Source organism: Somniosus microcephalus, chromosome 27 (genome assembly GCF_052327205.1).
Source record: "Somniosus microcephalus isolate GS21.2 chromosome 27, FLI_Smic_1.0, whole genome shotgun sequence".
Taxonomy (NCBI): Eukaryota; Metazoa; Chordata; class Chondrichthyes; order Squaliformes; family Somniosidae; genus Somniosus; species Somniosus microcephalus.
This window is the reverse complement of record NC_141013.1, coordinates 27,399,779-27,413,041: the sequence shown is the minus strand read 5'-3', so window position 1 is coordinate 27,413,041 and position 13,263 is coordinate 27,399,779. Positions and strand designations below refer to the sequence as shown.

At 42.0% G+C, this 13,263-nt stretch overlaps 1 protein-coding gene across 5 annotated transcripts in view; it reads left to right on the top strand.

Annotated features, from left to right (window-relative positions):
* unc13c (unc-13 homolog C (C. elegans)) overlaps nt 1-13,263 on the top strand; it is a 794,870-nt gene that overhangs the window by 74,090 nt on the left and 707,517 nt on the right. For all 5 annotated transcript variants that reach the window (XM_085968794.1, XM_085968796.1, XM_085968795.1 and 2 more), the window contains exons 4-5: nt 692-809; nt 9,039-9,162. In XM_085968794.1, the coding sequence (XP_085824920.1) occupies nt 692-809; nt 9,039-9,162 (242 nt within the window). The remainder of the gene's footprint in view (nt 1-691; nt 810-9,038; nt 9,163-13,263) is intronic.

Here is a 13,263-nt window from a genome sequence, read left to right as displayed (position 1 = left end):
GAGAATTGTTCACGCATGCCAGCCATCTGTCTGATCGGGTCCGGTACAAGCTGCTTGTCACGGTCGTATGTTTTTGCTGTATTACTAGTGTGTTATATTCCGTCCTGAACTCTGATTAAACACAATATACCCACCATATTGGTTTGCACTCGATCCTGTTTACCAGAGATACGTGAATCTCTACAATCCAATGGTAGATAATATCAAATGACTACTTAATTTGGTGCATCACTGAAACAGCACAATAGACATGGGCTGGTGCTGTGCCTGGATATAGAAAATGCTTCCCTCAATCATTTTCTGTTTAAAGTTTTGAAACAAAGCTGAGTACAATAAGATTTGGAAGGATATTGTTGAATGATTAAGGTCTCTGACTATAACCTACTTAATTTAATTTAATTTTCCTAAAAATAATTTTTATTGGCAATAGATATGAGAAAATCCTCCTTCATTTTTTTTCTTCATTAATAGGGGAAATGGCAGATTAATTTTGTCTGACTGTGTTCTTTGTAACAAGAGACTTTCTTTCCACAATTATTAACACTCATGTATTTGTTGTTTATGGTAAAGAGGAAAGACAGTACCAAGGCAGAATGCTTCAAAAGGAAACTGGTCAATTAGTGAACAATAATTGCAAATGTGACCTGCATTATTTACACTCTATTTAAAAATATATATATTTCTCTTACAGTGAAATAAATGATTTAGGAAAAGGTCTTGTTGTTGAAGTATGGGACAAAGGCTTGATATGGGACACACTTCTGGGCACTGTATGGATTCCACTCAGAACAATTGAACATGCAACTGAGGTAAGTTTTAAAAAAATCTAATTGAAGAACCTTTGCATTTTGAAGATGGAGAATTTTGGTGTTAATATCAGCAGAAATGTTTAGCAAAACTGTCAGTAATGCATCTGTGGAGAGATGCTGATCTGCATACATTGCTTGCTGAGTATTTCCAGCATTTTCTGTTTTTATTTCAGATTTCCAGCATCCACAGTATTTTGTTTTGCAGTAGTGCATCTGGTTTGCAAAAAGGAATTATTTCTTGTCTATCCTAAAATTTACAATTAAAGCATAAGTAACACAAGCTTTTTTTATCACGAACATTTACGAGTTGCGTCTTTTATGCGTAATCTAAGTTGGAATATTGCAAATTTACGACACACAAATGCACCAACAATACCATAAATATAGCAACATTCATAAACTTTTAACATATCTTGGAACCTTCCTTTGTGTAGGAATGAGTGTGCTGGGTCCAAAAGATAAGCAAAATGGGCGAGTCTTGAGTTGACCTTTGCAGGTGCCTGGAAGGGCCCTCAGGAGCAATTGTAGTGACTGTGGACAAGCTGCCACACCCGAGTCCCAACTTCCTTGTTGAGGCTAAGCCTCCTCGTGAACTGCTCATCAACCAGCTAACTCTGCCTGGGTTAATACCTAGTGTGAGAGTTTTGTGCCCTCTGGACTCCAAAATTGTGTGCCCTGTTTCATTGCATCAATAACCACTACATCCCTGCTTTCCAATGAAAAAGAAAAATCTCCTGTGTAGTATTCACATTCATCACTTATGCTTGTTAATCCATTTTGGAGGGTAGGAATGGTCAGAACGGCCTAAATAGTCCATTTAAGGCTATCAACCTACATTTTAATCACTCGTCACCCATTTTCCCACTAAAATTAGCAATAGCAAGAATTTTGCCCTATTTTTAGTATTTTCTCGAATTTACCCGAACATTTCTACTAAATTTGTTATATACCGTCCTTTATCCTCCAGCTTGCTGATCTCTGAGTTCAACATCTACTTTCATGTAGAGTATAATGAAAACAAACTGAAACAACCTTTCTATTATTTCTATAAAACTAAATAAAATAAAACTAGCAAGTATTATATTGAATAAAATTATATATAATTCATCAGATTTCTTTGAAACTACCCGAGTTTCACAATGAGAAATTGTGCTATTCAATGAAATGTGCTTTTAGCAAAATACCATCCGATTAGTTCATTATAAATGTAGCTTGACATCTTATAATTTTGGTTTAAAATTGTTTTGAAATGTGTTTTTTTTAACCAACCTGTGATTCTAACACACAAGCCTCAGCAGTTCTAACTGTTGCTCAAGTAAAATTGGATTAAAATGGAGTTCTAGATGCAAATCTGATGAATCTGTTTGTCATATATTACTTGTGGTGGCAAAATCTATAAACTTTCATTGCACAGCGCATGCGGGGAACGCCGGCATTTCCAGACCTCGAGCGCGTGCGACTGCACAGGCAGCGCTTGCGCAGTGAACTTCGTGGATTTCATTCATGAAATCCGTGAGGTTAAGTCCTTAGAAGTTACACTTGAAAAAAGCAAGTGTAAAGTTGTTCATTGGCTGCGGAGGAAGATATATTTTATCGTGGAGCTTTTGAAATGCAATATTTTTGTTTGGGAAAGGGAGGGAAGTTATTTTAAGAAATTTTAAGTAAGTTTAAAAGTTAAAATTTTTTTTTTAAAAGGATTTTCAGAACGGTAGGTAGAAGGAGCAATTGTGGCTGTGTGAATGGAATGTGAGAATGAGTTATGTATGTATGTCCACATATATTCCTTTATGTATATGTATGTATGTTTTATATTCCTTTACTAGTGTGTATGAATGTATGTTTTTAATTATGATTTTCCAATAAGTTACTTTCTCTGAAAGTCATAATTAAATAATACATTCATACACATAAGTAAAGGAATATATACATAACACGCAAAGGAATATATACAGACATACATACTTTCAGAAGCTCCACGATAAGAAATATCTTCCTCCGCAGCCTCTGTAGCAACTGTACCCATGCTTTTTTCATGTGTAAGTTGTAATGACTGGACCTCACTGAAAGCATTAATGAAAGCGGCGAATTATACTGTGCACGCGCTGCCTGTGCAGTCGCACGCGTTCTGCCTCTGAACCCCTTCGTTCAGAGGACAGGAAATGCCGGTTTTCCCCACATGCACTGTGCATGCTGAAAACCGGCATTTCATCCGGCCAGATGCGTAAGTACCCCAACCGTACTAGCGCATTTGGAAGGGAATTATTGGGCCAACATTTTACATGTCAATAAAATAAAAAATTTAACAATTGCACGACTTGCCCCCTCGCATCTGCGACTGAGGGTCCAAGGAGGTGCATTGCGCAAGAGGTCATCATCGGACGTATCCTCACACTGTTCCCTTTGGGGAACTGTATGAAGTGGTGGAAGGATTTATGGCCGTGATTAACGCTCATTCCGTGACCGTAACCATCTTTGAACCAGCCATTAGGGTGGTTAGTCCTATGGCGGGAGGGTTTTACGGGCTCCCACAACCCATCTGAGGGGGGGGGGTGCCACCAACACCCACGGACGCAAGTACCCCGCTGGATGTCCACCCAGAATTTAAAGTTGGAGCTCCGACTCCACTTGCCGGGACTGTCTGGAGTGGGGTTCAAAACCCTACTCCTTCTGGCCCAGCGGCGGGGATGCTTACTGCTACGCAAAAGGCCCACTCCGCACAAAAGGTGACACCCATACGTTTCCTGCGCCTTTTCCCTCTCCGTGACTGGAGCCCTATGCTGCCATTTCACGTTGCTAATCGGATTGGGCCTTTGTCATAGCGGTAGGATCCCCGCCGCTGGGCCAGATCAGGGTAGGGTTTCGAACCCCGCTCCAGACAGTCCCGGCAAGTGGAGTCGGAGCTCCGGCTCTAAATTCTGGGTTGACATCCAGTGGGATATTTGCGTCCGTGGGTGTGGGTGGCCCCCCCTCCTTGTATAGCTTGTGGGAGCCCGTAAAACCCTCCCGCCATAGGACTAACCGCCCTAATGGCTGGTTCAAAGATGGTTACGGTCACGGAATGAGCATTAATCACGGCCATAAATCCTTCCACCACTTCATACAGTTCCCCAAAGGGAACAGTGTGAAGACGCGTATGACGACGACATTGCTAAATAAATAAATGGAATTTAAAAAATTCTTTTAGGGCTTTTAAAAGTCTTTAAATTGCTTTAATTCTCTTTAAAACTACTTCAGATTACTCAAAATAATGTAAACATTTTAAAAAGTTTATAAAAGTTACCAAAATCTTCAAAAAACTTCCAAAAACCTATTTAAACTGCTGCTTTGCATGTAAAAAAGCAAAGCAGCTTGACAGAAACATTGGGGGCGTGTCCAGTGAAACTGAGACCTCAAGGGGCGTGTCTCACTTACACTGCACGCTCCTGGCTCCGCGCTGGCTGCACTCCTGGGCGGCGTGACATCATACGCTGCCCGGGATTCTTCTTTCAGTTTCTGCAAGTGCAGGCGTCCCTGGAGCTGATCGGCAGGAGCGCGGGGTAAGTGCAAATATGGGGCTTGCACGCGCTGCAAGCCCCGTTCTAGAATTTCTGGCCCACTATCTTATGCCACTTTCATTTTGCATAAAAAGCTGCAGTATTGGTTCTGATCTTATTATGGTGCCAGGAACAATGGGCTTTCTGCTCACATTGCAGCAGTTGGCGAATCATAGAGCCCAAAACGTCATTCTAACTGTGTACAAACCATTGCCTTGTGCAAATTTACCTGAAATGCTTTGCATTTGCACCAGTTTCCCTATTTATAAAACCCACTATGCTATTGACTCTTTCAGGGAATTATATATTTGAACCCCCCTAGGTGTCTGCTCATCCATACCATTCAGTGTCTTTCATTGAGTGTATGCTCCTAGTCCTTATGAACTATTGCATTTTGGAAGGAAAAACGTTTTATTTCTCTGCATTGAATTGCAATAGCCAGCTATCTGCTAATGTATATGTACTCCTGATGGTTTTTTTTACAGTGGGCCTAAACCTTCTATTTTTCTGTTAGCAAATTTTAATATTGTGCTTTCCAAGTCCAAGTTCAAATCATCTATATAAATTGAGAACAAAAGTGGACATGACCCTGACTCTTAGGGAAGATCACTTCCAAAGTGTCTCCAATTGGCAGCACGGTGGCATAGTGGTTAGCACTGTTGCCTCACAGCACCAGGGACCCGGGTTCGAATCCGGCCTCGGGTGATTGTCTGTGTGGAGTTTGCACATTCTCCCTGTGTTTGCGTGGGTTTCCTCCGGGTGCTCCGGTTTCCTCCCACAGTCCAAAGATGTGCGGGTTAGGTTGATTGGCTATGATAAATTGACCCCTAGTGTTAGGGGGATTAAATACGTGGGGTTACGGGGATAGGGTGGGATATGTGTTGGTGTAGAGGTTACGGGGATCGGGTGGGATATGTGTCGGTGCAGGCTCGATGGGCCGAAATGGCCTCTATCTGCACTGTGGGGTTTCTGTGTGAATCTGAGCAATACCCATTAACCATAACCCTTTGTTTCCTGCCAGCCAACTGTTTAGCCATACTGTTACATTTCCTCTTAGATTATGCACCTGAATTTTTGTAACAAGCCTCTTGTGACACATTTCATCGAATGAATGCTTTCTAAAGATACTTATACACTGTATCTACTGCATTCTCTTTGTCTAGCCCATCAATCATTTCTTCAATTTAAAAAAAATCTTCCATTAAATTTGTCAAAAATGACTTCCCTTCCACACTGCTGTCCTTGATTATTCCGTGCATTTCTAAATGGGAAGAAAGAAGTCTGTGCATATGAACTCAAAACACATCTATGGATCATTGCTTCCCAATAACAACAACTACTTGCATTTATATAGTGCATTTAGGGGGGAAAATTTGGTTGGTTTGCGCCTCCCTAAGAGGGCGCTAATGGGGTGCAAAGCAACTAGCGCTCGGGCGCGGCAATGTTTGCGGCACTCGCGGAATTGACAGACATTTTGCGGCGGCGCTAAACATAACGCCACGATCTCCTGCGCCCGCAGACCGTGATGTCAGTTGAGCGTGCAACGCCCCGGTAGCGCCCCTGACCGGATATTGAGTGGCGCCCCCTGCCTTACCGCCTGCTGCTAGCAATGACAGGTTGAGGGGAGCGTTTTTGCAGTCGAAAAGGGACTGGGGGAGCGCTATTTAAAGGTGACCGCTTCCTGCCTTTTTTTGTCGGCGACATTTTTGCACCATGCATTCAGAAAGAGAGAGAGAGAGACTTCTGGAGAGATTCAACGCTGTGTAATGGAGTTTTGGGTACTGAGCAGCACTTTGCAGGTTGATTTTGATTTGACCTTCCTTGCATCGATTTAGAAGAGACTATGGGGGCTGCACTCTGAGCTCTTTCCCTGGGCCTCTCCATTGTTCTTTCCAGCAGATTTGATGTATAGGTCTCTCCAGGCCAAGATTCAAGGCTGCAATGAGCAGGGTGTGGATGGAGAGCAAGATCGACCCTCCCCTTTAAGAACTGGCCAGCGCCAGTGTGTCTGTGTTCCATTGCTGACTGACATTACATGAGCTTCGCCAGCACTCTGAGGTAGCGCCTCGCTCCTTGGCGTTAGCTCCTTAAGAGAGGTGTGTAGCACCTGATTTAGCGCTTCAATCACCTCCAGGGGCGATAGAAGCCAAGTTTGCAGTTGAAGGCGATAATTAGCACCAAGGGCTAAACTTTGCGCCCGGCCGATAATTGTGCCCTTCAAATGGGGCGATACCGAATTTCTCCCCTTTTAATGTAGTAAAACGTCCCAAGGTGCTTAACAAGTGTAATATCATTAAAAACATTTTTAATACCAAGCCACAGAAGGAGGTATCAGGACAGATGACTGAAAGCTTGATCAAAGAGGTAGATTTTAAGGAGCATCTTAAAAGTGGAAAGAAAGGTAGAGAGGCGGAGAGGTTTAGGGAGGGAACTCTAGAGCTTAGGGCCGCCAATGGTGGAGTGATTAAAATTGGGGTTCCGCAAGAGGCCAGAATTGGAAGAGTGCAGAGATCTTGTAGGGCTAGAGGAGGATACAGAGATGGGGAGGGGCTAGCCATGGAGGGATTTGAAAACCAGGATGAGGATTTTAAAATTGAGGCGTTGTCGGACCAGGAGCTGGTGTGATATTTTAAGATCTGACTAGATAGTCAGTTTCTTTAAAATCCAGTGTCAGTAGAGCTACACTGGGCCACCAGAGTTGGTTTTTAACTTTTAAAAACTTACTTGCTGGGTTATATTTGCAATGGCTGATTTTGATGCTGCAGGTTCCCCTCCAAGTCTCACACCATCCTGACTTAGAAGTATATCGCCGATCCTTCATCGTCACTGGGTCAAAATCCTGGAACTCCCTCCCTAACAGCACATAGAAATATAGAAACATAGAAGTTAGGAGCAGGAGTAGGCCATTCGGCCCCTCGAGCCTGCTTCACCATTCAATGAGATCATGGCTGATCATCCAAATTCAGTACCCTGTCCCTGCCTTCTCCCCATACCCCTTGATTCCTTTAGCCTTAAGAAATATATCCAACTCCTTCTTGAATACATTTAATGAATTGGCCTCAATTGCCTTCTTTGGTAGAGAATTCCACAGGTTCACCACTCTCTGGGTGAAGAAATTCCTCCTCATCTCAGTCCTAAATGGCTTACCCCTTATCCTTAGACTGTGACCCCTGGTTCTGGACTCCCCGATCATCAGGAACATCCTACCTGCATCTAGTCTGTGCAGTCCTGTTAGAATTTTATAAGTTTCAATGAGATCCCCTCTCATTCTTCTAAACTCCAGCGAGTACAAGCCCAATCGACCCAATCTCTCCTCATACGTCATTCCTGCCATCCCAGGTATCAGCCTGGTGAATCTTCGCTGCACTCCCTCCATGGCAAGAACATCCTTCCTCAGATAAGAGAGTACCTTCACCACACGGACTGCAGCAGTTCAAGAAGGCGGCTCACCACCACCTTCTCAAGGACAATTAGGGATGGGCAATAAATGCTGGCCTTGCCAGCGATGCCCACATCCCATAAGCGAATAAAGAAAAGTGACACATTCCTGACCCCGTGCATGATCTTCTACATGGTCTCATGGAAAGCGCTAAAATGAATAGTTACCTGCTTTATATTACACTTTTGGCATTGCGTTGGAGTCAATAGGTGAGGCTCCTTACCTTGGTGCCAAGGTAGAATATTTCTCCAAGTCTAAATGTAGAGTAATTTTGGATATGTCATTGCCTATGATGGTTGCTTTTTTCCACCTGGTTCTGGCACTTTCCTGTTACATTTTAGGATATTTTAGAACTATCTTCCTTCTCAAAACTGCTGTTCCTGTGACTTTGTTCCCTACATTCAGGAAGCCATACTTTACTATACCCTTTCATCGGTGAGGTGTATACTCGAGGAGTTACACTGAATTTAATGTGCTCTTGCACTATACTTCCAGACCAGCTAGAGGTTTATAGACTGGAGTATTTCATATTTTTATTTACTATTAAATGCTAATGTGAAGTACATAAATTGAGATACACACACACACACACACAACATGATGTCTGAAAGGTGTAGCTTGTGCCTAATGAAAGACCCAATCTATCTCCTTTCTAAGAATGGCGTTGGATTGATGGGGGCCTCTGATAAAGGTTGAATAAAGTTTTGTTTCTGAACAGCAATTTTCAGTCTGTTTCATCTTTTCAGAATGCCAGGCATATTCTACAGTATTGCATGCATATTTATAATTAACAATAGAGAAACCAATTGCCACAAATGCAGTAATGTGCTCCAGGAAGAAATTACCATTTTGCATGTCTTCATTGACCAAACGAAACATACAACGGAACAAAAGAGATTTGTCCCATCAAAGGGACATACTGCTAATTAAATAAAGAAAATGTTGCATTTTGATCTTAAAAGCTACTGAAATCAACCATTCCAATTTAATAATTGACATCTCTTCATTGTAACTTTTCATGTGCTATATGTAAAGATGTCATTTGTAACATCTTTAGGATTACAAAAATAAATGTTTCTGTGAATTTGTATAATTGAGATAATGTAGATATAAACTTTTTAAATGTAAAATAATATTTGAGTACCTACATATCATCTATGTCTGGTTTCCTGTGGTGCTTTTCCAATGTAAATTGTTTTTTTTTAAAGTTCACAAATAATCACCTGATTTGTAAAGCTGTTGTACACATTTTATTAGGAAGGACTTGGGATTTGGTGGAATTTGAATTCTGAAGTTCTTACAAAAGGAGATGAAATTTGTGGTGCAAAAAATGCAACGTTCCATGAAATCCTGTTGGATACCTACTATGAACTACCTGCTGGTAAGTAAAAAGAGTTTTGTTTTAAAAAAAAAAGAAAATTGATTAATGCTAGATGTAAACTAACTTGGGCTATTTCTTGGAAAAAACACAGTTTGTAGTAGCTAACATCAAGGAAGAATGCAACAAAATACAAGAGGACATTAATAAACTTGCAGAATGAGCATGTAATTGGCAAATTAATTTCAATGTAGTTAATTGTGCGGTGGCGCATTTTGGTAGGAAGAATAAAGAGACCACACTGCTTGGAAAATAAGAGTCTAAATCGGGTAGAGGAGCAAAGAGATCTAGGGATACAGCTTCACAAATCACTAAAAGTAGCAACTTTAAAGGCCTTAAAATAGCAAACCAAGCACTGGAATTCATTTCTAGAGGGGTGGAATTGAAAAGCAGAGAAGTTATGATAAACTTGCATCGAACCTTGGTTTGACCACACTTGGGAGTACTGTGCACAATTATGGTCTATTATAAAGAGGATATAGAGGCATTAGCAAAAAGATTCATAAGGATGATATCAGAACTGAGAGGATATACTTATCACGAAAGGTTGAACAGGCTGGGGCTCTTTTCTCTAGGGAAAAAAAAGGCTGATGTGTGACCTGATAGAGATCTTTAAGATAATGAAAGGGTTCAACAGGGTAGATGTAGAGAAAATGTTTCCACTTTTGGGGGAGTCCAAAACTAGATGTCGTAAATGTAAGATAGCCACTAATAAATCCAATGGGGAATAGAAACATAGAAGATAGGAGCAGGAGTAGGCCATTCGGCCCCTCGAGCCTGCTCCGCCATTTAATGAGATCATGGCTGATCATCCAAATTCAGTACCCTGTAACTGCTTTCTCCCCATATCCCTTGATCCCTTTAGCCTTAAGAAATGTATCTAACTCCTTCTTGAATATATTTAATGAATTGGCCTCAACTGCCTTCTGTGGTAGAGAATTCCACAGGTTCACCACTCTCTGGGTGAAGAAATTCCTCCTCATCTCTGTCCTAAATGACTTACCCCTTATCTTTAGACTGTGACCCCTGGTTCTGGACTCCCCTGCCATCGGGAACAGCCTTTCTGCATCTAGTCTGTCTAGTCCTGTTAGAATTTTATAAGTTTCAATGAGATCCCCTCTCATTCTTCTAAACTCCAGCGAATATAAGCCCAATCGACCCAATCTCTCCTCATACGTCATTCCTGCCATCCCAGGTATCAGTCTGGTGAATCTTCGCTGCACTCCCTCCATGGCAAGAACACCCTTCCTCAGATAAGGCGACCAAAACTGCACACAATACTCAAGGTGTGGTCTCACCAAGGCCCTGTACAACTGCAGCAAGACATCCTTGCTCCTGTACTCGAATCCTCTCGCTATGAAGGCCAACACACCATTTGCCTTCTTAACCTCCTGCTGCACCTGCATGCTTACCTTCAGCGACTGGTGCACAAGGACACCCAGGTCTCGTTGCACTTCCCCTTCTCCCAATCTGTTGTCGTTCAGATAATAATCTGCCTTCCTGTTTTTGCCACTAAAGTCGATAACCTCGCATTTATCCACATTATACTGCATCTGCCATGCATCTGCCCAATCACCCAACCTGTCCAAATCATCCTGGAGTTTCTCGGCATCCTCCTCACAGCACACACACGAATTCAGGAGAAACTTCTTTACCCAAAGAGTGGTAAGAATGTGAAATTTGCCACCATACGAGTAGTTGAGGCAAATAGCAGAGATGCATTTAACAGGAAGTTAGATACGCACATGAGGGAGAAAGGAATAGAAGGATGTACTGGCTGCCCTAGACGTGCTCCTATCTAGTTATCCAGCAAGTTAAACACTTATTCAAAAATAATTCTTCGTGAAGCCATTTGCTGTTTTGAAGCTTTACTTGAACAAATTTGTGAAACTGTAAACAAAGACAAAGTATGTTTTGTACATAACTGAGTACTATACATTCGATATTACATAAGATATAAACATATTTACAACAGTAGAATAGACTAATTGTATAACTAACATTTGGACTAATTTCTATAACTATCAAATATTAACCTTTTATAAACATATTATTGTCAAAATACTACTCTGACAACATTGCTATTATGCTTAGAAACAAAGATACTCACAGATATTGCGCTTGGCCTAACATATGAAATCAGATTACATTGGATTGTGAAACCCTTATGGAATCCTCCATTACTGCCAGGTTCTTCCTGGAATTCTACTTCCTGTGTTACACAGGAAGAAAGGTACGAAGGTCAAATGACCTCTCACAGGAAGAAAGGAACAAAGGTCAAATGACCTCACACAGGAAGAAAGGTAGAAAGATCAGATGACCTTTCCAGCATACAAACTGCTAACACAATAACCACCACCAGAGGTTGCTATCTGCATATAAAATGTTCACTGCATGTAAAAAGTCCATTGGTCCAGAACAAAGGATATGCTGATAGATAGATAGAGTTAGAGGAAGAGGGGTGGGAGGAAGCTCATGTGGAGCATAAATGCTGGCATAGACCAGTTGGGCCGAATGGCCTGTTTCTATGCTGTATACTCTATGTAGCTCAGATATGTATGCACTGTATGTAGGCTTGGCGTATAATTGAAAATGGTTTGTTTTCTTGGGTTAGAATACAAATTGAAAAGCTGCCCTCAAGTCGTGTACTCTGGGGCTGTCTCTCCAATTCTGGGATGGGTGTGATGATTTAAAAAAAATTAATAATGGCACTTTTCATGATTGCCCAAATACTTGAACCCTGGAATTATACCATGGAAGACTAGCAGCTGAATGCTTAAGTTATTTGGCTAAAATGACTCTCGAAAATTTAGGATTAACCCATTTGTTTCAAGCAGAGTAACACCTCTGGTAAAATGGTGGCAATGGGAATTTCAAACAAATCTGTTAAACGCCTGACTGCTGTCATCCCATTTGCATCATTTTGGAACCTTGGTTCTTTAACCCAGCCGTGATGATAACTACTTAAATCCATGCACGGATTTGCAACCCTGATCATCTTGTGCATGTTATTCATCTCTTTTTATTTCTACACCTGTCTCAGCTCTTTAGTTAAGGATTTGTTTATGCAGCACATGACGATTTGGACTGACAAGAAGGAATCACTAGAATACTAAAACTACATGGGACCGGAAACACAAGGGGAATAAAATTATACATGGCATCCCAGTATATGAAAATTTAGGGTGTTTGACTGAATTCCCTCTCTTTGCTATTTTAGCAGAGGTGCTAGCTAACTCATTAAAATAAATGAGTTAGTGCTTCTACTGCAGCAACATAGCAATTTCAAACAAACCGATTTAAGCATTTGTATGCTTGCATCTGAGTGGAATTTAAGGGTCAAGGGGGGAAAAATTCAGTTGTTTGCACCTCCTGTTAGCGCCTTAAGAGGGCGCTAATGGGGCACAAAGCAACTAGTGCCCGGGCGCGGTGATGTTTGCGCCGCTCGCGAAATTAACTAGACATTTTGCGGCGGCGCTAAACACTACCGCCACAATCTCCTGCGGCGGCCTTTGCGCCTTAAGATCAGTCGAATGCGCAACGCCCCAGTAGCGCCCCGGACCGGATATTGAGTGGCGCCTCCTGCCTGCCGCTAGCAACGACAGGTTGAGGGGAGCGTTTTGCAGTCAGGAAGGGACTGGGGGAGCGCTAGTTAAAGGTGACCGCTTCCTGCCTTTTTTTATTGGTGACATTTTTGCACCATGCATTCTGAGAGAGAGAGAGACTTCTGGAGAGATTCAACACTGTGTGAAGGAGTTTTGCATACTGAGCAGCACATTGCAGGTTCATTTTGATTTGCCCTTCCTTGTATCTATTTAGAAGAGACTGTGGGGGCTGCACTCTGAGCTCTTTCCCTGGGTCTCTCCATTGTTCTTTCCAGCAAATTTGATGTACAGGCCTCCAGGGATTCAAGGCTGCAATGAGCAGGATGTGGATGGAGAGCAAAATCAACCCTCCCCTTTAAGATAAAAACAGAAAAATGCTGGAGAAACTCAGCAGGTCAAGCAGCATCTGAGAAGAGAGAAACAGAGTTAACGTTTCAGGTCGATGAGCTTTCCTCAGACCTCCCCTTTAAGAACTGGCCGGCGCCAGTGTGTCTGTGTT